General features: G+C 38.5%; 1 protein-coding gene across 2 annotated transcripts in view; it reads left to right on the forward strand.

Moving 5' to 3' along the window:
- The window catches only part of DNAH5 (dynein axonemal heavy chain 5), a 244,307-nt gene that overhangs the window by 136,412 nt on the left and 83,615 nt on the right, over positions 1-24,280 (forward strand). For both annotated transcript variants that reach the window (XM_036020259.1, XM_036020258.1), the window contains exons 41-49: positions 1,251-1,404; positions 5,601-5,747; positions 6,338-6,579; positions 8,962-9,138; positions 9,578-9,779; positions 10,639-10,781; positions 11,497-11,631; positions 22,112-22,234; positions 22,424-22,637. In XM_036020259.1, the coding sequence (XP_035876152.1) occupies positions 1,251-1,404; positions 5,601-5,747; positions 6,338-6,579; positions 8,962-9,138; positions 9,578-9,779; positions 10,639-10,781; positions 11,497-11,631; positions 22,112-22,234; positions 22,424-22,637 (1,537 nt within the window). The remainder of the gene's footprint in view (positions 1-1,250; positions 1,405-5,600; positions 5,748-6,337; positions 6,580-8,961; positions 9,139-9,577; positions 9,780-10,638; positions 10,782-11,496; positions 11,632-22,111; positions 22,235-22,423; positions 22,638-24,280) is intronic.

The following is a 24,280-nucleotide window of genomic DNA, read 5'->3' on the forward strand; positions in this document are numbered from 1 at the left end:
GAAATGAATTATGTAAACCTTGTGCCTCAATTGCCTTTCTTATGAAGAAGAGCTTGGGGGAAAAATTTCATAGAAATGATCATCAGCTCATATTTATAAAATACATTTCAATCTCTTGAAGATATTTGTAATAAAGATCAAATATGGTAGTATGAAGTAGCTATTTTGCTTTAGGAATCAGTGTATAGAAGTCTTAATCTCCTTTTTTAATCACTGAAGAGTGATAGTTCATTTTGTAAATGGCTTCTTTATCAAGTGGCTAAATTAATTTTAGCATTATCTAAAAAGCTAAATACAAAATAATTTATAAGGTGAGTTACGTTAGTAATTTGTAGCATGTGAAAGATCTGAAGAGTATACATAGTGTAAAGTGATACATAATTATTATCCAAAATTATTTAAGTAAAAACAAAAGCATCGTTTAAAGTGCATTTAAACATAGCATGCCAGTTAAGAGCATGGACTGGGAAGGTGAATTTCTGGGGCTCAAATCCCCACCTCATAACTTTACAAGTATTAATCTAGGCCAAATTACTTAGGTTTTCTGGGCCTCAGTTTTTTAATCTATAAAATGGAGATATAAATAATATAATGTTATAGTGGTATGGAAATTAAACGTAGAATAATTTGGCACAGAAAAAGTTCCATATAGTATTTGATAGATAAAAACCACTCAGTGGATTTATAAAGAGCTTGAGGTTTATATGGAATTTCGGTCAGCCTGGTATGCTAAGATTTTTTTCCACTATAAAATGTCATCTTTTAAATTAAACATTTAAAATACATTTGATACTTAAATCTTTACTCTTAAGTTGCTCTTAAGATATACATTCAATAAAATATTAATATTAACAATGCATTCAATGTCCAAAGACCAATGCAGCTGTTTCTTATTGGCTTGGCATAACAGTTGATTATGTTTACCCTGCTCTTCATCTATGTATGTGTATTTTTTATGCAATATATATATTTTATTATGGTAAAATACATGATATAAAATATACCATTCTAGCCATTTTAAGTGAACAGTTGAATGACATTAAGCACAGTCTCATTATTGTGTAAATGTTATCACCATCCATCTCCATATCATGTCTTCATTTCCCAGACTGAAACTTCATAATTATTAAATAGTAACTGCCCATTCATTCCCTGACCTCCCACTCCATGTCTGTGCTTATTCTGGGCACAGTGGTAAGTCTGGCTCACTGCTGATGTGGCCCATTGAAGGCGTGTTGTTACATTTTCAGGTTGAGGAAGCTGGTTTAATCAACCATCCTCCTTGGAGACTGAAAGTCATCCAGCTGTTTGAAACACAGAGAGTTCGTCATGGAATGATGACCTTGGGCCCTAGTGGAGCAGGGAAAACCACCTGCATCCACACCTTGATGAAAGCTATGACAGGTAAGGGGCAGCCATTATGCATTGCTCTGGGTGACACATTTAAGTTGTTGTGACACATTTGAATGCTCCCAAAGGAGGCAAAGGTAGATACATTGATATATTTTTATAGGAGGGAATGCTGTTTTACTGATTATTGGGCACACTTTAGAGAGAATACATTAAGAAACTTTAAGGGAAAAACATATCTTTCCATCTTTTTAAAAAAATCTTTCCATATTTTTTATTTTGCTCATGAAAACATACCTAAGATATCATTTTGAAAATATTAAAGATTTCTGTAGTAGGTGAAAATTTTCAGAGTGTCAAATTACTTTGGCTTTTTTCTTTTTTCTTTAATTCTAATTTTTTTATTATTTATTTTATTTTAATCATTGTTCAAGTACAGTTTTCTCCCTTTTACTCCCAATCCAGCCCACCCACCCAACTTTCCATCTTTATTGAGATATAATTTACACATACCATTGTGTAGTTTAAGGTGTACAGTGTGTTTACTTGATACATTTATAAATTGTAACGTGATTAACACCACAGTATTAGCTAATAGCTCCATCATATAGATAGTTACCATTATTTTTTTTTGTGATGAGCACATTTAAGATCTACTCTCTTAGCAGCATTCAAGTATATGACACAACATTATTAGCTGTAGTCACTATGCTGAACATTAGATTCCCAAATTTTGTTAATCTAGTAACTGGAAGTTTGTACCTTTGACTAGTATTTTCCCACGTCTACCCTCCCCTGCTCCTAGTAATCACCACTCTGTGTTTCTGTGAGTGGTTGTTTTAGGTTTCATAGGCAGTAAGTCCTCACTTAATGTTACCTGTAGGTTCTTGGGAACTGTGACTTTCAGGGAAACAACAAAACAAAACCTATTTACCATAGGCTAATGACATAAATAGGACTTAAGTTCCTATGGCATATTTCTGGTCACAAAAACAAAATAAAAACTTCTAAATAAAGGCCCAAAACACTTCTAATCTTCAACATTGAACTAAATGTTAGCTATACATATAAACTAATTTTTCACCTGGAATTGGGTGTTTTTCTGGTGAAGTTAAAGCAATGCATTTACTTTTCAGATATCCCTAAGCCTCTTATCTAAGTCCCTAGCCCAAGGTCATCTAGGGATAATGTTCATTGTCATGTTCATGATTATTCTTGTATTCTCTGGGTTTGATTGGACATTGATGACTCTGTTCCTAAGTGTATCGGTACCCCTTAGCTGTGGCAGAGTTGAGTTCCAAAATTTCACAGAGCTTGGGTTGTTGGAATGCATCATACATGGTCCCACAGGGAAAGGTGCCTGGTTGGAGCCCCGCTGCACTTGCCAGTATTTGTTCCAGGGTCCTGTGCATGTTAGATTTCGTCTCAATTTTCTCAGCTATGGGATGAAGTGAATTCTCTACATCAAAGTTCCATCTATTGGGTTTTCACACTGAGACAGGACAACACTCCCAGCTAGCACCCAACTCCACCAACACTGAGCTGACACCCGAGGGATTACCGCATGGTTTTCAGTGTGTTGTTAATGTTCTGTTTTAGGGTTTTTACACAGCTTTAAAGTGATGTGCTCTCCCTCTCTGATTATGCTGAATACTTTTGTAGTTGTTATAAAACTGCCTTCTCTTAACTACAAATGCACGTGGTACAATGACTTGAGCAAAATGAGAACTAAGTATTAAACAATACAGATACATTGTGTATAATATAATATAATAAATATATAATTTGTGTGGCATCACTGGTGTTGGAGAAGATCCTTTCAAAGATGAATTAATCATTAGATTATATGCTGTTTATTAACTTGTTTTTGGTTTTAGTATTTCCTTTTTATTAACCTGTTCTTAGTTTTAATAGGTAGGCCAATCATTTGTTGTTTTAAACATTGCTTCTTGCTGAAAACTTTAATTATCCAAAAGATTGAGAACACAATTGGGCTGAACTTCTACTGAAGAAGTGCAAGACCCATGTATGTGGGTCCCTATTCACCACACATTTTTCTCATTACATTTGTTCAATGTCCTACACTTGGAGGTTTTGCTAGGTTCTGTACTGGAAATGGGAACACGGGCACAAAAAATGGCCATGTCTTCAAGGCACTTACAGTGTAACAGGTGACAGACATGGGCACAGATTCTTAAGTCATCATGGAGTTACTATGAGGAAAGTTGGGATGACTACTCTGTGAGTAGAGGCGAAGCAGAGCAGAATCTTTTCCAAGGCATTACAGGGAGGCTTACAGAGCAGGTGCCGCTTCATCTGAGGTTTGGAGGCTGAGCAGCAGGTGGATAAAGGGCCTTCCTGGTACAATGGAGACTGTGCGTGTAGATGGATGGATGTGGAGCAGTACCCCCAGGGAACTGCTCTGGTGCGAATAAATTGACTTGTGTGTGGGTGGGAGTGGGGAAGATGAGGAGGTGTAGCAGGTGCTGTTGGTGCCCAGCCCCATCCTTTGGCCTGCCCCCACTCTATAGATGTGGCTTTTGAACAGCTTCCCCCCAAGACACCAGTGGTTTCTCCCAGTTTTTCAGCTTGATGACTTTCCTTGAAGCTAGGGAACTGGCCCAGCCTGGACACGGGGGTTGGGTGGGAATTAATGCTCCGAGGCAGCCATAGCCTCAACCAGTGCAGGAGAACAGTTGATGGCAAATGCTCCACCTCGTGTCTTTCAGAGGGACCCTGCATCTGTGGCCCACTCAGCAATGTGCCCTTTCATTGACTACCCTCCTTCCTGTCTCCCTCTATCTTTGTCCTGACTTCTAACCAACTCCCAGCACCACGTTCTTGTCCCAGGCTTTGCTTTCTAGGGAATTCGAATTAGTACAGTAGGTGTGGCATGAGGAGCTTTGTAAGTCATGCTGAGTGCCGAGGTTTTATTCTATAGGTGACAGGAAGCCACTGAGCTGGGGATTCACATGGTGCTATGGTCAACCCTGAGTGTAGAAGACCATCTGGTGGTCATTTAGGTAATAGACTGAGGGACAGGTGGGGTGGTCTGGTGTCCAGAAGAAGGTGACGGCAAGAAAAGGGTGCCTGCGCTAAGTCAGAGTCTGTGAAGGTCGAGTGATGAGGACACTCAAGAAATGCCTAAAAGGAGAATTTACAGGAATTACTTGAACCAACATTTTGAAAGTTAAGCATTTTTTTTCTTACAGTACTTTCCTAAAAATGTTGCACTATTCTAAATGAAAATGATATAATTCTACCTACTACCATAATTAACTAGTCTTTGATAGTTTATCTTGAATGGGAAACAGACCAAGTCCAGGTCTCACCTGTGATTCTCTCACACACTTTAAGAGTTTGCTGGCCTTTTGTAAATTGTGATTAGGTTAAAAAGAAAAAGTGTTGCCAGTCTTATGGCTGTCATTCGCTGAAAAAGCTGAATTGTGACTAAGTTGAACTTCAGCACCATAAAATACTGCACATAATTGCCTTGGTGCTCTTTGTGATCTTAAAAAAAGAGAACTCTGGTTTAATTTTCTCAGTAGGTTTCAAACATGGCACCTTTTCTAATGTGCACATGTGTGCATGTGTGCCTGTGTTAATCTTTCACATAGTATGTAATATTTTAGCATCTATCTTATGGTTGATACTTTAAACCTTACTTGGAACTTTTCTGCTTATTAACCACAGCCTCTTACTTGCAGAATCCAGAACATTTCAAGAGTAGTTTTAGGGTTTGAAAGATTCAAATACCTTTTTGAAGGTTGGCCACCAAAGTTTGTTCTTGATTCCAACAGCACATTGGTTTAGCTTATTTTTCCAAATGAGCAAGAACACATCCCAGCAAATCGAAGCTGGTAGTGGAGAGACTGGGAATCTTGTAGGTGATGGATCAGGTATAACATTTAATCTAGTACACCATAAACCGACAGGTTTTTGAGCTGTGAAATTTGAAGAATTTCCAGATTACATTCATTCCTCATCAGTTCCATCATGGTATCCTTTTCTCCCCTAAGGTAGCATGCAGTTTTCTTTTCCAGAAGATAAAAACGAATATGCTTTAGTCAATAAAATATGAGGCTAATTATGACAACTTGGAAATGCAGTGAGACATACATTATCAATGTAATTTTGCATTTTCATATTTCGAACACCTGCTGATTTTACACTGCAAATGGCTGCAATGGTGTTTAATGATGGTTCGCTCTACACCTGAGCTGTTTAATATTTGGATCTACTTGGTGTAGATTGTGGAAAACCACATCGGGAAATGAGGATGAATCCGAAAGCAATTACAGCCCCACAGATGTTCGGTCGGCTTGATGTGGCCACGAATGACTGGACTGATGGGATATTTTCTACCCTTTGGAGGAAGACATTGAGGGCTAAGAAAGGTAGGAGATGAATTACAAGTACTATTTTTGACATGCACTTCTAAGTAAAATCTTCGGTGGCTCCTTAAAATTAGTGGACAAATTATATTCTCTATATAATATTTTAGTCAAGACTGAGTCCTAAATCAGTATAATATCTGTGAATGTTGAGACACTACAATTATTGAATAGTGTATGTAAAATCTTTTTTGCCCTTCTCCTCCTTACTTTTCTTGGTTAAAAAGGGAATTATTTTCCTTTTGAAAACTGTGTCTGTATTTCTGTGACATCTAAGAGTAAAATAGATAGAAAAAGCTATTAAGGAAAATTAATAGTAATGAATAAAATGATTTTACCCTATTTTCACTGAATATTCTAGAAATGTTGTTCTTAGTTAAGAACAGCCTATTAAAAAACAGATTCTTCTATAAAGTCACAGGAGAAAGTGGACTTCTTCAGAAAGAAAATTGCATATAACAAAAATGAAGTCTGTACTGAACTAACAAATTATTCTGTTTAGATGTACACTGGTGTTTGGTGGTTCTTTAAAGAAATTTGTTAAGGGCTACATTTGTGTACGCGTGCTTTTCCACCCCACCTTTGGAATCTAGGGGAGCATATCTGGATAGTTCTTGATGGTCCAGTAGACGCCATCTGGATTGAAAATCTGAATTCTGTTTTGGATGACAACAAAACTCTCACCCTTGCCAATGGCGATCGCATTCCCATGGCTCCAAACTGCAAGATTGTTTTCGAGCCTCATAACATTGACAATGCTTCTCCTGCTACTGTCTCAAGGAATGGCATGGTTTTCATGAGTTCTTCTATCCTGGACTGGAGTCCTATTCTTGAGGTAGGACTGGAGTCTTTCTTTTGTAAAATTCAAGAGGAAAACCGATCCTCTACTGTTTGTTCTTTTAGAGTGCATGCTGATTTTTCTGCAGACCTGCAGGGTGTAATTGAATTCTGATGCTAATGGTTGTGGAAGATCCTTGAGTGCTCTGGGACATTCTAGCCCTGATGGCCCCTTACAGGTTTCTTCAGTGCTTTCTAATCGTGTTCTGTGATTTCCAACCCTTGGGTTGCGGAGTAATTGCAAGGCCCCGGTGAATCAATAACCCCACCAGACTGTGACTGAATACATAAAATTTAATTTTATCACTTTGGGGATTCCTGACATTTTTAAAAGGTACTCATTCACATACAGTTTGGGAGCAACCATCTTTGAATATTAACTTGAAGAAGACAATTTATTAAAATTGCATGTAAGGGATGTTTATTAGATTCAGCAGTTATAATATTAGTTTTAAGTTTTACTCAGAAATAATATTTCAGATAATCTCTCTTCAGTTCATGATAAAGTGTTTTATTATCATCAATAGAGTCTAGAGTATATTGCTTATAATTAGATTATAATTAAATAGATATACAGTGTAAGGCAGAATGCTTATTAGATATACCATTTAAAAATCTTTTTTGACACTGTTAGATTTATTATTTTCATTTATATAATTTCTTTGGAGATGACCTTGATAGAAAACTTATAAATTCATAATTTGGATAAAGTAGATGTTTAGTTTATGTTGCCATTAAAATTTTGTGCTTCTGTTTTGTATGGGTATATCCTAACTTATAATAATGCATTTTCTGAATTTGTACAACTCCCAGTTTGAAGGGTTTAGATTTGGTCATGTATGAAGATGGGAAGGAGGGGATTATATAGCAAAATAATACCAACATATTGGCATTAAAATTGCTTCTAGAGATTTCAAATTTTACAATTAAATTATTCACTCATTAAGGAGGATACAAAGCAAGTATTCTTTACCCTGATTTTGCAAAAATAGTCACCAGTGACAGTTCTCATAATACAGATGATTGGCTCCCACCCCAAGCCCATCACATTAGAACCTCTTGGAGAAGGGTTGTAGGAATTGTTTTTGTTTTTCTAAAGTACAATATAGATTCAGGCTTGGTAACTACAGACAGAGTGAACTCCAAGTCGAAATGTATTTATATGATTTTCTGCAAATACTACCAATTCACAAAGGCTTTAAAAACTACTTTATTATTACTAGCTAATGAATAGTGAGAGTGCTGTTCACGAAATAGGCTTCTATTATATCCTGCCCACGTTGAGGCTGAATAGGATGTTTCCATTAATGGCAGACCTACCTAATATTTTACATGCCTTTAGATAATGCAGTTTCTTCCTACAAATGAGTAGGAAGAAGCAAAACTCACAAATCAAAAAGGTTGGACACGTTTAGGGCAGTGCAAGGCTGCTCTGAAAGAGTTATTAGAGGGCAGAGCAATGGGGACGTTTGGTGTTCACGGGAGCCTCAGCTCCAGGGAACCACGCTGGTTACTTGCCCGTGTATGATGGTTTTGGTTCCTTCAACTCAACAGTGCTGTAGTTTACTTTTGTTGATATGAAACCATGGTAAATTCATAAATTGGTGAGTAATTTGAAAACAATATTTTATTGCTTCTTGTTTGGAGTCACTAAGAATAAGCCGATTCTTGATGCCAAGGGAACTTTCTTCAATGTAAGAAAATATTGTTTTGTGTTAATTGTTATTTTGTTATGAATTACATGCACTTTCCTAATATTGGGTTCCCCAAATGATTAAATTCTCTATTTTCCTGAAGATTCTTTGTTATTTTCTACATTAATTAAATTGGACAAATTAAAAAGAAACAATTATTTGTAAAAATCTTTGTTTCCTATTGTGTAAAATCTGGGCATGATTTTCCTTTGTTCATCTTTTATTCTGTTTTCTTTAAAAACATTATTTCTATAGAATTGCCTCCTCATTTTCTCCTAGCATATTTTATTAAAGAGCTGAAAACTTTTTTTCTATCTTGGCTTCAAGAGTTGAGCTCATGTGCAGTGTTATGGATGAATGTGTGGATGCTGGAGCCAGACTATGGGTTTGAATTGTGGCCTTAGCTACCCACCAGCTGTGGCACCCTGGGCATGTCACTTAGATTCCATGGGTTTCAGTTTCCTCCTATGTAAAAGGGAGACAAGAATAACTCCTACCTCCTAGAGTTGCATTGAGCATTAAATGATTTTTAATACATGAAAGAATTTATAGCAAGTCTTGGTCATCAGAAGTGCAATATAATCATTAGATATTATTAATCAATGTTTTAAATATTTTGTCTTAAAATGGCCATTTTCCTGATGTGCTAATAAATTCAATTAATGCCTGACTCTGTAAACTGCCAGGGTTTTCTTAAGAAACGCTCGCCTGAAGAAGCTGAAATTCTTCGTCAGCTGTACACCAAATCTTTTCCCGACTTGTACCGCTTCAGTGTTCAGAACTTAGAATACAAGATGGAGATGCTGGAGGCCTTCGTAATCATGCAGAGCATTAACATGCTGCAAGGCCTCATACCTCTGAAGGTAAGTCGCTCAATTTTCTGGAGAATTTCTCTTCTTAGTGAAGTCATGCTGTGCAGTGAGCTCAATATTTGAAGTTGATTTTGTTAGAGCTGTGGGGGAGGGGAGATGTTTGAAACATGCCCCTGAATGTTCTGTATTTCTCTGTCTGCCTGCCTGTCTGCCTGTCTCTTTTAAAAATTTTTTTTCACAAAGCAAGCCATGGTTTGGTAATTCAGTTGCAGGTTCAGTCATCCAATAGGCATTCTAAATTTATTTTGAAAATCAGCTTGGTTGGTATTCTTAGAGATCAACTCTGCATTTGTTCCCCAGTTTTATTTACCTTTCCTTTGTTTTTGTTTGGGATGGGAGAAATGTTGACCCTTTGCCAGTTTTATTAAAACCTCCAAGCAAAGTTTTGGTTTGAGAATTAAGTAATTGAAGTTTTTTCTTTTGCGCTCAGGAGCAAGGTGTGGAGGTCACACCGGAGCACCTGGGGAGGCTGTACGTCTTCTCCCTGATGTGGAGTGTGGGGGCCCTGCTGGAGCTGGACGGCCGGCGCCGGCTGGAGCACTGGCTGCGTTCTCAGGAAGCACTGCCTTTGGATCTGCCGCTTCTAGTGGGGGCCAACGACACCATGTTTGACTATTACGTCACTTCCGATGGTGAGGACACTCGCTTCCACTCATACATGACACGTGGGAACAGTTATTTACAAATGCCTAATATTTATATGCCATATGTGTATTTCTAAGTGGTTATTAAAACTCTTGACTGTAAAATTAAAATAGAAATATTCATGTGTGAAGAAAGCTAATTGTTTCTTTTCCAAATATTTATTTCAGTTCTGTTCTGAATGCATACTTTCCTCTTGTTAAATGTATACTAAACTTTTAATGAATTAAAAACAAAATTGAAAAATCCCCCAATCAGATCAAGTTCAGCTATTCATTTTATACAATCAGCAATTTATATAAGAATTACAGTGTGAAGTATATTTTTTACCAAATATGTGTGCATCTATATATCTACAACTACATATACTTTAAGTATATGTGCATCCATATATATAAAGTACATATATGCAAATATATGAAATACATACATATACGATATTTATATAAGGCATTCTAGGGTCTTTTATTTTTGGTCTTAACAATTACAGAGGTGAGTAATGAAAAGTTTGTGACATTAAACATTTTAAAAAGATTTTGGGTACATACTACTGTCACAGTATTCTGTATTTTTACATGTTCTATATTATTGAAAATCTACATGTTTAAAAAGAAATTTCAGGATACTTTGAAATATTTCTTAATAGTACCAATTTGGAACAGTTCCTAGGGAAATTTTGACTCAGCTAACATGTACTCAAATAGTACTTAGACCTCTGATTTTAATGATCTTTTATTTTGAGAGGAGTTTTTGGAAGATGCCTTCACAAGATGTCAAGGATGTCTGCTCATTAGTTAGTTACATTACTAATAGGAATATGAAGAGGTGAATGTTTTCTCTTTGTCTCAGGCAAATGGATGCACTGGAGCACATGTACCGAGGAATATGAGTACCCATCTAATGCCACCCCAGAATATGGCTCCATCCTGGTGCCGAATGTTGACAATGTGAGGACTGACTTCCTAATTAAAACCATCGCTAAACAGGGCAAAGTATGGCTCTTTAACTTTTATTAAAAATCATATATTTTAAAATGTCACTTGAAAACACAAAGCATCTTGCCTTTATTTGAGAATGCTTTATTTTGCTATTTAGAATAAATGTAAATATTACCCAAATTTAGTACACTTCTTTTATTATTCTCCAAGGACAAAATTAGCATTGACCAGATCTAATCATTTCTCATGGAGGAAGGTGAATTTTGACTTGTTTTTCTGGAGAGAAACTTTCTCTTTGAATTATTATATTAGCTTGTTGCTGCTGATGTAACAAAATACCACAAACTGGGTGGCTTAAACAAGACACATTTTCTGTTTTCCACGGTTCTGGAGGCTTTAAGTCCAAGGTTAAGGTGTCAGTAGGCTTCGCTTTTTTACTTTTTGAAGCCTCTGTCCTTGGCTCACAGGTGGCTGGCTGTCTTCTAACCGTGTCCTCCCGTGGCCTGCGTGTGAGCGTCCCCGCTCCTCCTTCGTGTGTCTGCATTTCCTCCTCTCCTAAGGGTGCCGTCAGGTTGCCCTGGGCCCCCAGCTTAATGGCCTCATTAAGCCATTTCTTATCTCTTTAAAGATCCTTTCTCCAAATACTGTCACATTCTCAGGGGACGAGGGATTCGGGTTTCACATATGAATTTGGGGAGGGGACTCAATTCAGCCCATGACAATCATCTTATTGTATTTCTCGGATTTTTCCCTTCACCTTCTGTTATAGGCTGTGCTGTTAATTGGCGAGCAAGGAACAGCCAAAACGGTCATAATCAAAGGATTTATGTCGAAATACGATCCTGAAAGTCACATGATCAAGAGTCTGAACTTTTCTTCTGCAACCACCCCACTAATGTTTCAGGTACTGGCTCTTTGGGTTTGCTCAGGAAGCCCAGGTTTCTGATGAAGTGGTTGCTTACGCCTCATCACTGTTCGTCATGTTCACCGGGCTGCATCTCCCCTCTTGCAGCCGTGGTGAATCCCCTAGTCATCTTCCATCATCTCTGTTATTCAACCACAAGAGAGTTTCTCCCTAATTAGATGAAAATGTATACATATCTTAAATTATGGAGAAACAAAAAGCTTATATAAGGTGATAAAGGCCTTAATCCTATTTAAAAGATCTATGTAGACAAGCCTGTGAACATGCAAACTACAAAACTGACTGAAAGAAATATCAATTATTCCTCCACCTAACCCTACATCTTCTCCTTACTGTTGTTCCCAAACCCCAGTATCCGGGTCTGTCTGCCTGCATGCACTGGCCCAGAGACATGGGCGAGCAGCAGTTGGCAGTGAAGACAGGAAGCAGTATATTATTATAGGATTGGCCAATCCAGAGGGCAGGTGTGCTTGTGCTCTTAAAGATCTGACTCCTGGGTGATGTGTAGTTTATAGATTATATAGGACAAAATCACAAGACAGTGGCTGTATTAGGAATTTGGGGTTGTGTTAGAAACTGATTGGTTGGAAGTGAGGTAAGGGTAATATGTCATTTCTTCAAGTCTGGAGGACAGCTGTGAGGACTGCTCTGACCTCCTTCTGTCTGCTTTCATGGAAAAGAAGACAGGGGGTCATTCCACCTTAGGACTCAGGAGCTGAAACATGACTTAGGTCAAGATGTTATATTAAGCCAGTCAGAGGTCTGACGCGGCCACCGACCAGCAGTGACCGTGGAACGCTGTGGATGGCTCGTCGACACACAAGAAAAACATACACAGAGACAACCAAGTCCTGTGGGGAAGTAGGGATGGAATGGACACTCTCTCTAGTGGGGAGCGCGTCCCATTCCCCCGCCGGAGAGGCTTTTTATTGGGTTCTTTTGCATAAGAATTCAGGTAAAGCTCATTACTCATTGCTAGGAAATAAGGATCAAACAATAGATAACAAGGAAGTCTGAGGGCCTATTTTGAGTCAGGGTCAAAGAGCTGTAAAACTTTGAGGAACAAACTTAAACTTCTTCCCTGGACCCTTGTCATTCAACTGAGAGCATTCTAAACAAAGCAGGTTTCACAGGATTTTACATATTCTTTCTTAGGCCTGATTGCCTAGTGAGCTCACCCTTTTCAGCACAGAGCTGTCATTGTTTCAGGCTTAGGTGGAGCAAGGGAACTAAGGCAACCAAGAGATAAGGAGATTTTCTCCTAGACAGTGAGGACTCAGGCTATGTCAAAGCCGAGGGGCGAGGGTCCATCACCCCCTTTTGCTGTAGCCCCCAAAGTCCTTTCTTGGGGGACTCCCATGTGATCGTGCCTGTCTTAAATTGTTCCCCCCTTGGGGAATCTTACCCATCATTGGCTAACCGACCAAGCATTGCGGGCCAGTTATGAATGAAGTAGCAGAAGCAGTGCTCTTGACAGGGCGATAAGCCTGTCTCCTTGGTGGCTTATGGTTCCAAGGTTGTTCCCTCAGCCTTAGCCTTGGCAGGGGTTATAGCTTCTGATACCAGGCAGGGCAGTTCCCAACAGAGGTCCAGACCTTGTGACTATTAGTTAGGTCTGGGTTATTGTGTTCTGTTGGCTCAGGGGTTAACTATTATCAGGGGGCAAGGCTAGGTCTATGAAGTGTACAGAGAAGGAGTGAGGGAGGAGGGGAGGAAGGGAGGAGGGAGGAGGGGAGGAAGGGAGGAGAGAGAGAGAGAGGGAGAGAGAGAGAAGGAGGGAGGGAGGGGGAAAAGAGAGAGGGAGAGAGAGAGAGGGAGGGAGAGGGGGAGAGGGAGAGAGAGGAGATTTCTAAAGCTCTAGTCACAAGTCAAATCATTAGGACCCTCCATTTCACTGTCTGCTTTTCTGTGGGTGTTACTATTATTCTAGCCTTTAGGCTAGATACATTGGAGTCATTTTTGAATCAAGGGGTGCTAATGTGTCTAAGGAAACACTTTTCACATCTTTTCCTTTTCTTCATTCTCCCTGCTTGCCCCTGCACAATCCACTTCCTCCTGACTCCACACCAGGGCAGTAGCCAGAAGGACTCCCCACCTGGTCTTTGCTCGGGTCTAATGCTTTTGTAAAAGAATTTACCTTTCATGTTCTGGTTCTTATATTGTCACTTTTATCTTCTCGTTCCCTGACTTAACATTCCGTAACAGCTCACGTTATCAATGGCAACAAGGAATAAAATCTTAGAATCTTAACATACAAAAGATAATACTGTATCATATTATTGAAGAGTAACAGAAAAACAAACAAACAAACCCAAAATCTTGAATTTGCATTGCCTTTGTCAGTGAAGCTGCCAAGAATGACCTGTTGCAGTGGCTGGCTGTTTGTTTTCTCCTGTTACTGTTACAAAAAACCAAAAGCCTATTGAAACTGGAGAGGAAATCCTAAATGTCAGTTCAGGCTTTAGTTATCAAATCACCTCTCATATCTGTATTAGAACAAGTCATGCATTAACAAAAAGACACATTTTATAAATTTAAAATGGAAGCAAAGTTTTTAGGAGAATCCAAATCCCAAGAAGTTTGCTTTTGGTTGACTTTGTTGTTCTTTAGTTGTCGGAATGAAAATATCAAAGAGCAGTGAAAACTGTTGACTACATCATAGCTGCATCATGGCATTTTCTCACTCACTGTAACTGGTGACTGCTGAATGCCAATAAACTAAGACTATTGATTAAATTGCTAAATAAAACTGTCAACTCTATAATGCTCCTCTTTGAGAGGTAGCATTTTCAGTCCTGGATAGCCTTCAGTCAAATGAGTACCTTTCACACCGTGTCATGGTGGGAAAGTCTGGGTGGAAGGTCAGCCCCACCCTGCAGTGACTCAGCAGTGGTATTTTGTATTTGGGGAACTGTACATTAAATTATCCTAGTCTGTAAGATGCTAACATTATACACATTCCTTGATATTGTTTTGCATTTAAAGAACTTTAATTAGTTTTACTTTAGAACAATATCCTTTTTAAAAGTTAAAATTATAACTCTACTCATGGCTTCAGATTTTAAAACATTAAATCAAAGTATGATTTTTTTCGTTGTGTTGTGTACTTCTCCAGCTAGTCACATGCCTTGAGACTGCATTAAATCTTTGGGGCTGTAATGCAGTCCTGCTGGTAACTACCTGGAGTTACTAAAGACTTTACAAATGAAGTGCTTAAGCTCCCACAACAGTACCCTCACTTCTAACAGCCTTAAATTAAGCACAGGGGTTCCAGCCCACCAGCACTTCTGAGCAACTGGCTACAAACACGAGGGTTCCTATGTCGTTTTGATAGTTCACTGGAATGATTCACAGAATTTAGGAAAATGCTATCCTTAAGATTACAGTTTTAGTATAAACGGTATGACTCAGGATCAGCTAAAAGAAGGGTTGCATAGGTTAAAGTTTGAGAGTCTCAAATGCTGATCTCCTGTGTTCTCAGAATGTGTTACCCTCCAGCCACATGGTATATATCACCAACCTGAAAGCTCACCTGAAATATGGTGTCCAGAGTTTTTATTGGGGTTTCATTAAATAGGCATGATTGATAGAAATACTGATGGCATGATTGAACTCAATCTCCAAGTCTTCTCCCATCCAAGGAGGTCAGCTGATAATGTGTTCTTCAAAGCCCCAACCTTCACAGGGGTTTTCTGGCATGCACGGTCTGAGGGACCCCCTGTGAATGACAAGTTCCTGTTACTCAGGAAATTCCATGGTTAAAAGGCTCTCTCCTAGGAACCGGGGAAAAGGCCAGCCACAGTTGTTAGTATAGAATAAGACCTGATCACTGTATTTTTGTTAGTAACTGTTGTTGGTGATATTTACCCCTTTATGGTGATAAAGATCTGTGGTATGTATCTGTTTAACATAAGATATTTATTTCCTGGAATATAAAGGCATACATTATCTAGAAAGCAACCTCTTTATTGATACACAAATTCATAAATTACTAGCAGTGGTCCCATATTGCAGTATGATAATTAGAATTATAAAGCAGACTTTTAAAACAACAGTAACAAAAATATGTTTTTTCAGGTTTTGTTATCTGATTCACAACTACATTAGCCCAGTTCTCTCCTGTCCTTCAGTGTGGAAGGTGGCATCAATAATTCATTATTTCATTTTCTGTTCAGAAGCATCATAGGCTCATCTACCCTGTTTAGTGCCTCTTTTAACTGCTGAGCATCCAAGCTTTCGATTAAGTTGGAGTCATTAGTTTTAGAAAGCTTTCAATTAGCCTGACTGCTATAATTAATTTTCACATTACAATTTTCAGCCTTTTATGCTAAACAAGGGCTGCTGGAGCTGAACGTTTGTCGGTGTATCTCCCACTCATCTGGATCCAGACGAAGCTGGAATTCTAGATGAGAAAATAGATAACGTCTAGTCATCTCGTGTTAACTCTGTTAGCACACAGTCCCTTCAAGGACACATGTCTGTTCCTTGGCAGGTTGTTTTCATCAGGCTTTCCTTGGTTTGCACCACGGTGTCACTTCCCATGTCTTTTATCAGCGGAAGGACTGACTATATGTCCCTCTCTGCTGGGACAGTCTGCTTTACTTCCGTTGCATGAGATCCATAATTAATGGCATCCCTGTCACTACCAAAAGTGTGTGCTTTGGGCAAAGAATATGTGTGGTTCACCCTGTTCTTTGTTGAAGGGAGTTCAGTTAGTGTTTTAAAAGAGATGTCTCATTTTTTTTCCAAAACAAATGTTGTTTTAATGTATTTTTTATTTTTGGAAGTAATCCATACATATCTTTCAAATTTAAAACGAAACAGAGAGCTAAGAAAGTGAAAGTTTCTTAAGATAATTTCTGAATTATGAATTTGTCTCTTCTAAATATAATTATAATGTTTTTGAATAGAAGTTATAAATGGTTGCATAGCAATAAGTTTTGTTTTTTAACAAATGAGAATCAGCCCTGGCTGGTGTGGCTCAGTGGATTGAGTGAGGGCCTTTGAACCAAAAGGTCTCTGGTTTGATTCCGAGTCAGGGCACATGCCTGGATTGAGGGCCAGGTCCCCGTTTGGGGGCGTATAAGAGGCAACCGCTTCTCTCTTGCACAATGGTGTTTCTCTCCCTCTCTGTCTCCTTCTCTTCCCTTCGCTCTAAAAATAAATAAGTAAAATATTAAAAAAAATTGAGAATCATAGAGCCAGTAGGGAAATTCCACATTTTTTTTCCCCTAGACTCAGAACCCCGTTTTTAAATGAAATCTTATGCAGAAGACTAAGCTACAAAATAAGGGGCCAGAGATTTGCTGTGGTGGAATTGGAGGTGGGCTTCTGAAGCCCCTTCCAGCCGTGTGCTTGCTTCCTGCAGGGGTCCCTGCTGGCGCAGGACATTCCTTTGACTCCTCAGAGTGCAGCTGGAAGACCAGTTTGCAGAGGAGAATCGGAGATTATTTGACAGTGTTTTCTAATGGTAAAATGAGAAAAAGTTCTCTAAAGATGTCAGGTTTTACTGCTAATGTTAATGCACTAAGGGGGAGGGAGATTAGAGTATTTATTTTCCAGTCCACCCATATCTTCCTTCCAATGGCTTTTCTGTATGCATGTTAATCTTCACATAATTGACGTATTACTTAGTGCATTTGTTTTACTTTTAGCTTCTAGCTATGCACTATTGCATTTTCATGTTGTTTTAGATATCATTTTACTATTTATACTGTACTGTTTTTATCATAGTACTTTTAAACTTTACTGATGTAAGGCTTCTCATTTGGTTTGGATGAATTATAATAAAATGGGAAGAACTTATTTAAGTAGTAGATTTGTTTCATTTTGTATACAAAATGTGTTTATCGGATGGTTCCTTGCTCACCTGGAGTCAGGTGCTGTGAGTGCTGCTTCCTTGGGACTGAGCACCCCCCGGAAGCCTTGCCGCCCCTCCTGTGGGCTGGCGCAGGACCGTGGAACAGCCACATTCAGAACTACCGTCTGTGCGTGGATAGAGGCGTGGTGATGTTACAGCATCCTGGTCATGTCACACCCGGGAAGCAGGAACTGGGGTTCTGCACAGGTGCTTCTTCTGGTGTTCCCTTGTTCCCTGTTCTCTTCTGGTGAGGGATGAAGGAGGTCCTTAGTGAGAGGCATGTTGCTGTGGGGAGGTTGTCACCGCTGAAAGCTAGGCAGTAGATTTCTTAATAAAGAGCATAAACTCTCCATCTTTATATTTTAGCTAAATAGCAGATAAATGGAAGCCTAAATATAAGTATATTTTATATTGCAATTTAGTTAGACACAATATGTATAGACAATGATTCTGGCACTGATATATAGAAATACATACAGTAATAATAAAATATCCTTTTTAATAATGTATTAAGCTCACTAAGTGCTCTCATATATAATACCATTTATAGATAATACTCATATATACACATATGTACATATATGATTCATGTATTTTTACATACACTCCAACTTCTGAGCTGTGCTTTAGGAATACTAAATGACTTGTATCAAATGACAGTGCTAATAAGTGGGAGAAATAGCAGTTCACCCCCTTTTTCTGACTTAAATCCTGTCAGAGCTATTGAATAAGGCCGAGCAGGTGACACAGATTTGTGCCATGTCCCATTCACAGGGACAGTTGTGTGGATGGTAATTCCCAAAATTGGGCAATGCGCAACCTCCTCAACAGTACATGGCCCTGCCAGTACCCCACCCCTGCAACGCTCCTCTCTCTGTCTGATGGGGGAAATAGACGTGTGCACAGCCAAGTACAGCTACTTATGGTGTAATCTAAGTGTTGTAGAGCCCAGAGGAAGAGGGGACTGGTTTCTTCAGGGGACTGCAGAAACCAGTCTAATGAAAGGGTTGGCCATTACCTGAGGGAATTTAGTATTTATATTATACTAATTTTTAGGAATTATAGAGGCTGAATTATCTGTTAAGAAATTATTTGAGAAAATTGAGTTACCCTAGGAATGTTAGTTTTAGGGCTTCTAGCTTAGAATGCTGAGGGGCAGCTTTCTTTACCCCCACTGCTAAGTCCATCTGAATCCCCAACTACCTAGCTTTTATTTCTTAAAATACCGCTTTCATAACTGGGTTAGCCTGGTTTTGCATCTGTGTGAGATAGACAAGACGGAGTCCTTTTTGGGTTCTACAAATTGCTTAGGATGATGTCATGTTGACCACCCTTCTCTGATTTCGAAGTAAAATTTTTTGTTTGTTCTCTGAGGACAGTATAAACTTCCTTCACTCCAGGCCCTTGCTTAGAGACTTCAGTTTTTTTAAATGAATACCTGGGTTGAGGGAAGGGACATTTGTGGAAGATCATTCCTCCACATCAATATTTCAGAAATTGTGTTTGGCTAATGCTAACCCTGAGAGATTTTTTGGCTCAGAGATGGCTATTTTAGAACATGTAAATATGGATCTCATAAGGAACACTGTAAAGCAGCCTGTGAGGTGAGCATCATTCCATGCTATGCGTTTTATTGTTGAATGAATATGAATGAATAAAGACCTTGAAGGCTGGAGCAAAGAGACTGAGTGTTTAGAATGACCCTGGAGAGGTAAAAGCAGGGCACATGACGGAGCTCCCTGTAAGTGCTAACAGGAACTGCGGGAGTACTGAGCAGGGTTCCATGGCCCCTGAGGAAGTTCATGCTGGCTGCAGAGTGGAGAAGAAGGTGGAGGAGATGTGGCTGCACTTGGAGGGACCTGAGAGGAGATGGTTGCAGTAATTCCTCAGGAAGGAGATTGGGCTGGATCAAGAGAGTTGTGGTTACAAAGCAGAACCAACAGGTTGAGTGGATATTGTTGGAGGAGAGGGATAGAACAGAGAGAAAAGAGGTTAAAAATGACTTCCAGTTTTCTTGTCTTTATTTCTCTATGTAGCAAATATTTTCTGATAAATACATTATACCAGATACCCTTCTAGACACTGAGGATGCAATGATGAGTAAGATACAAGGTGCCTGACCTCCTTATATTCTAGCAGAGGCGACAGACAATAATGAAATAAACGAGTATACCTGTTTTTATTAACTGGACTATCGTTTATACCACCAAAACTGTGGATGAGGTGGAAACACAGATCAAGAAGATCATGGAGAATGTGGGTGGCAGAATACTACAACAATGGTCAGTAATTCTTTAGGCTGATTCTTTAGGGAGACAGAGAACTCTAGATACAATTATAAATCACACAATACAGGCTGTAAATGACATAAAGAACCTTCCAGTACTCCTTGAAGGAGGGTAGGAAGGCAATGTAAGTGGTTGTGACATTAATCCCCATGGGAAAGACAAATAACTGACCTAGGGCATATTCAGAGAGGAGAGCAGGAGATACATTAAAAGGCAATATTGAAATTATAATAGAAGTAATTTATCAATGTTGGATGTGGACAATTAGGTAGTTGGGGCCTATCCTGGAAGTGAGCACCCAGGAGGGGGTGCAGACTTTGGGGTGATTAACGGGCGTTTATGTTTAGATATGTTGATTTTGTGATGCTATGGATCATCTGAGTGGGGAAGTCCCATTGGAGCTACAGGTCCAAGTATATGGTTTTCCCAGACATTCCCGAGTAGGTATGTGATGGAGTAGAACACACAATTACTGTGTTTCAGGAGGCCTCACCAGACTTCAGAATTTATTAGGTAACTATTTATTGGGCAGCAATTCTAAAAAGAGGAAGAAGTCTCAATGTCAGGTTCAGAAACTATTTAATTTTTCTCTCTACTTTGTTTCTGTTTTTGTCAAATTAGTTTTTTTTTTATGATATATATAGATAACTTACTTGTAATGTCCTGCTATTTCAAAGAAATTAGGGTCATAACGAAGGGAAAGAAAGTGCAGGTATGTGGCCATTGCTTCAAATTATCTCACTTAGTCCACTTATGGCTTTCAGCTCTTAGAAGACCCCCTCCCCCAAGAGATAATGAAATCTTCATGTGCCTGTGAATTCTCACTAATAGACACGAGAATATCTGGAAGGCTTTAGTGCCATAGGGAGGTGTCAGGAGATTATTAATTGCCTTATGCATTTAAATTCATTGGAAAGCAGAGCTAAATTTAGCCTAGTTCATTACTTCCAGCAGTTTGCTTTTATGTCATGGAATATAAAATTCTCTTTGCCATTGCACTGTTGTCATGGGAGATTTGTTTTTCAATTGCATGAGTTGTGATATATTTATATCTCTTTCTACTTAAAAATGGTGAAAATTTTTCATATCTTTTGCTATTATTTATTAAAATGAGGATGGAAACTTAAAATTTGAAATTAATAAACTGTGAAGATTTCCAGGGACAGATGAATAGATTTTTGCTTATATCTTTGCCTTATTTTGTGGTTGTATCTTGGATATTGAAGTGATTTTTTTTTTTTTTTTACCAGTTTGCTTATCATGTAGTAAGAGAAAACTTTTTTTTGGCCAGGAAGAGAATGCATTTTATGTCACTATACCTCCATTTTCACCTATATTTATGCATTATCTTTATTATGACTTAAAACCAAGGATCTGTATAGTGGTGGGAATGCAATGAGGTCTTTAAGAGGGAGCTTCAGAACTGCACAGCCCTTTCTGTTTTCTTTGCGGGGCTTGCTCTGCTTACTTAGTGCATACACTTTAAATGACTGATTAATTTACAAACTACATTGTACTACCAGGGAAATGATATCATAGTCAGTAATCTACGGTCCTTCTCCCATGTCCCTCTTACCCCTTCCAACACTCCTGTCAGTTTTTTTTAAAAATTCAAGCATAATTGACATATAGCATTGTATTACTTTTGTCAGTTTTAATGTTCTTTTTCATATTGCTAGGAAAGTGTTTTTATAGAACGTAGTGTAGTCTCCTGTGCCACCTAAGCTCAGAATGTAGCAATGAGAGAGGAGACGCGAGTGGGTGTTCTTGTTTTGTCTCAGGATGAGAAGTGATTTGGAGTGATTGCATCTGCCCCAAAACAGTGTGTCAGGATGCAGAAACCAGCTGGCAGCCTTCCCGGTAGAGGGAGAGCCATCTTCAGACACCAGCAGGCTGTGCAGCTCAGAGCACAGACCTAAGAATCTTCTTGAATAGTAGCCCTGATTAACTTTGTCCCTGATTGTAAGGGCTGGGCCCTTTGAATAATGGGGGTTGGAGGTTGGAGTGTCATCAACATAGACAGAGTAAGACCAAAGTGAATCTGTCAAAATGGACTGAAGAGTCCTATCCCATTCAAAATTTACATTGATTAGAATTTGATTTACTCCTAAATTAAGTTAGATTTTCAAAGACTGTAAACATTATCAAGATAATTTAGGGACTTTATACTCTGCTTTCCAGAATTAAGAAGAGTTTGGGTTTTTTTCTGAGTAATTCCTATCAATTCAAGTGTCCATACATATTTAAAATAATTGGCCATATTTTAGTGGATATTTTCACAGACATTTCTGTCGCCTTTCTCATTTAACAGAGGACAATAGAGAGTTACGTGGATAAACGCATGGGCACAACATATGGCCCTCCCGCAGGAAAGAAGATGACTGTGTTTATTGATGATGTGAATATGCCCGTCATCAACGAGTGGGGAGACCAGGTATATTGATTCTGCTGTGCACTTGCTTTAATTCAACACTGATTTATCCTGGGATGAATAAAACTTTTTCTAATTTTCCAACATACAATTTCTGAATGCCCATCAAGTCCATTAATTTGAAGCACTTAAGATGTTCAGTTCTAGGATAAAAAGGAGTGACATTTTAACTCTGAAAGTTGCCTTTCTCAGGTTACTAATGAGATAGTGCGACAGCTAATGGAGCAGAATGGCTTTTATAACCTCGAGAAGCCTGGCGAGTTTACCAGCATTGTGGACATCCAGGTTTTGGCAGCCATGATCCACCCCGGGGGCGGGCGCAATGATATACCCCAAAGACTCAAGAGGCAGTTCTCTGTCTTCAACTGCACGCTGCCCTCCGATGCTTCCATGGACAAGATCTTCGGTAAGATGAGCGTTGATGGGGCCTGGGAAGGGAAGAACACTTCCTTGTGTTCCAGTGAGAAAATGTACTTCCGGAGGTCAACACAGAAGAAGCACTGGGTGGCTTCTCCATCTGCTGCCTTTATCACTCTCAAGTAATGAATTTTGTTTATAGGAAGATTTAATACAATGAGATCATTTTCTCATGGATGCACATATTTAAAGTCTGGATTGATACAACACCATGCCAAAAAGTGTATGTAGCTGATACTTCAACAAGCCTATATGATGATTCTGGCCCCCCAAAATAATTTTGCATAGAAACAATTTTGCACTGAGATTGGTCATAGTCGGACCTTCAGAGTAATTGGTTGAGTGATAGGTTATTGATTGATTAACTGTGGAGTATTTCAGAAATAATTTGTTGAAGAAACACAAATCCAGTAGGTAACCATAGTTATTTAACTGAGTAGTGACTGATTTATAACTGATTTTGGAATTACTCTTTGCAGAAAAAGAATGTGTTATGTCATTTGTGTTAGGTATTAATTTAGCATTTCTGAACCTGATACTGAGGAAAAAACTCATTAGGATCATCCTAATTAATTTCTGGCAGACTAAAATGTCAACTTCACACCCTAGGCAGTGCCTGCCTTCAATCACAGCAGTGGGCAAAGGTTTGGAAGCCAAATGCTATGTGAATTATCTAAACTTGGAAAAGTAAAATGGACCAGAAACAATGACTGTTAACTTTTAATTATCTTTTTTTTTGGCCTAGGAAGTTTTACATATAAGGTAAATTAAAATGTTTTATAATGCATGGAAATGCAACAGAAGAATGGACCTGGAGAACATTATGCTAAGTGAAGTAAACCAGTCAGAGAAAGACAAATACCACATGATCTCACTCATGTGTGGAATGTAATGAATGAACTGAACTAACAAGCAACATAGGGACACACTCATAGATGGAGAGCAGATGACAGCTCTCCCTCTATGGGGGGTGAAGGTTGGGGCGGAGGGCTTGAGCAGAAAGGAAAAAGGACTCATGGGCACCGACAACAGTGTGGTGATTGCGGAGGGGGCAGGGAGATAGATATAAGGGGGCTAGATGGTAATGGAAAAAATACAATAAAAATTGAAAAATGTAAAATAAAAAGTAATAGAAACCACCTACATGTAAAAAAAAAAAGAATGGGGAAATCTTAGAGCATTCATGAAATCCCCCTTTTTATCTTTTTTGTAAGGCATCTTGATATATTTATCAGTTTACTCATTTGATAATATTGAATCACTGTATTTTAGCATGTATAATGCACACTCATGTTTTTGGCCCAAACTTTCAGGAAAAAAAATCTTTCACTTTAGTTTGTTAATTCAATTATTTATTTATATTTAGAAACAAAACTGATTATTGTATTCCAGAGTAGTATTTTGCATTTGGATATTGTTATTGCTTTCTAGAGTTACACTTTTAACACATAAGCATAAATAAAAAACTAAAAGCATTTATAAAGATATGGAATTAGTTATCCATGTATAATGTGCATCCTTATTTTCCTCAAAAATTTGGGCAAAAAAGTGTGCAATATACATGGCAAAATATGGTAGTTTAGCTTGAGTTTCAGGAGTATTTCTTAACTTTTCAGTATTTGAGTGAAATAC

Source organism: Phyllostomus discolor, chromosome 3, assembly GCF_004126475.2.
Source record: "Phyllostomus discolor isolate MPI-MPIP mPhyDis1 chromosome 3, mPhyDis1.pri.v3, whole genome shotgun sequence".
Taxonomy (NCBI): domain Eukaryota; kingdom Metazoa; phylum Chordata; class Mammalia; order Chiroptera; family Phyllostomidae; genus Phyllostomus; species Phyllostomus discolor.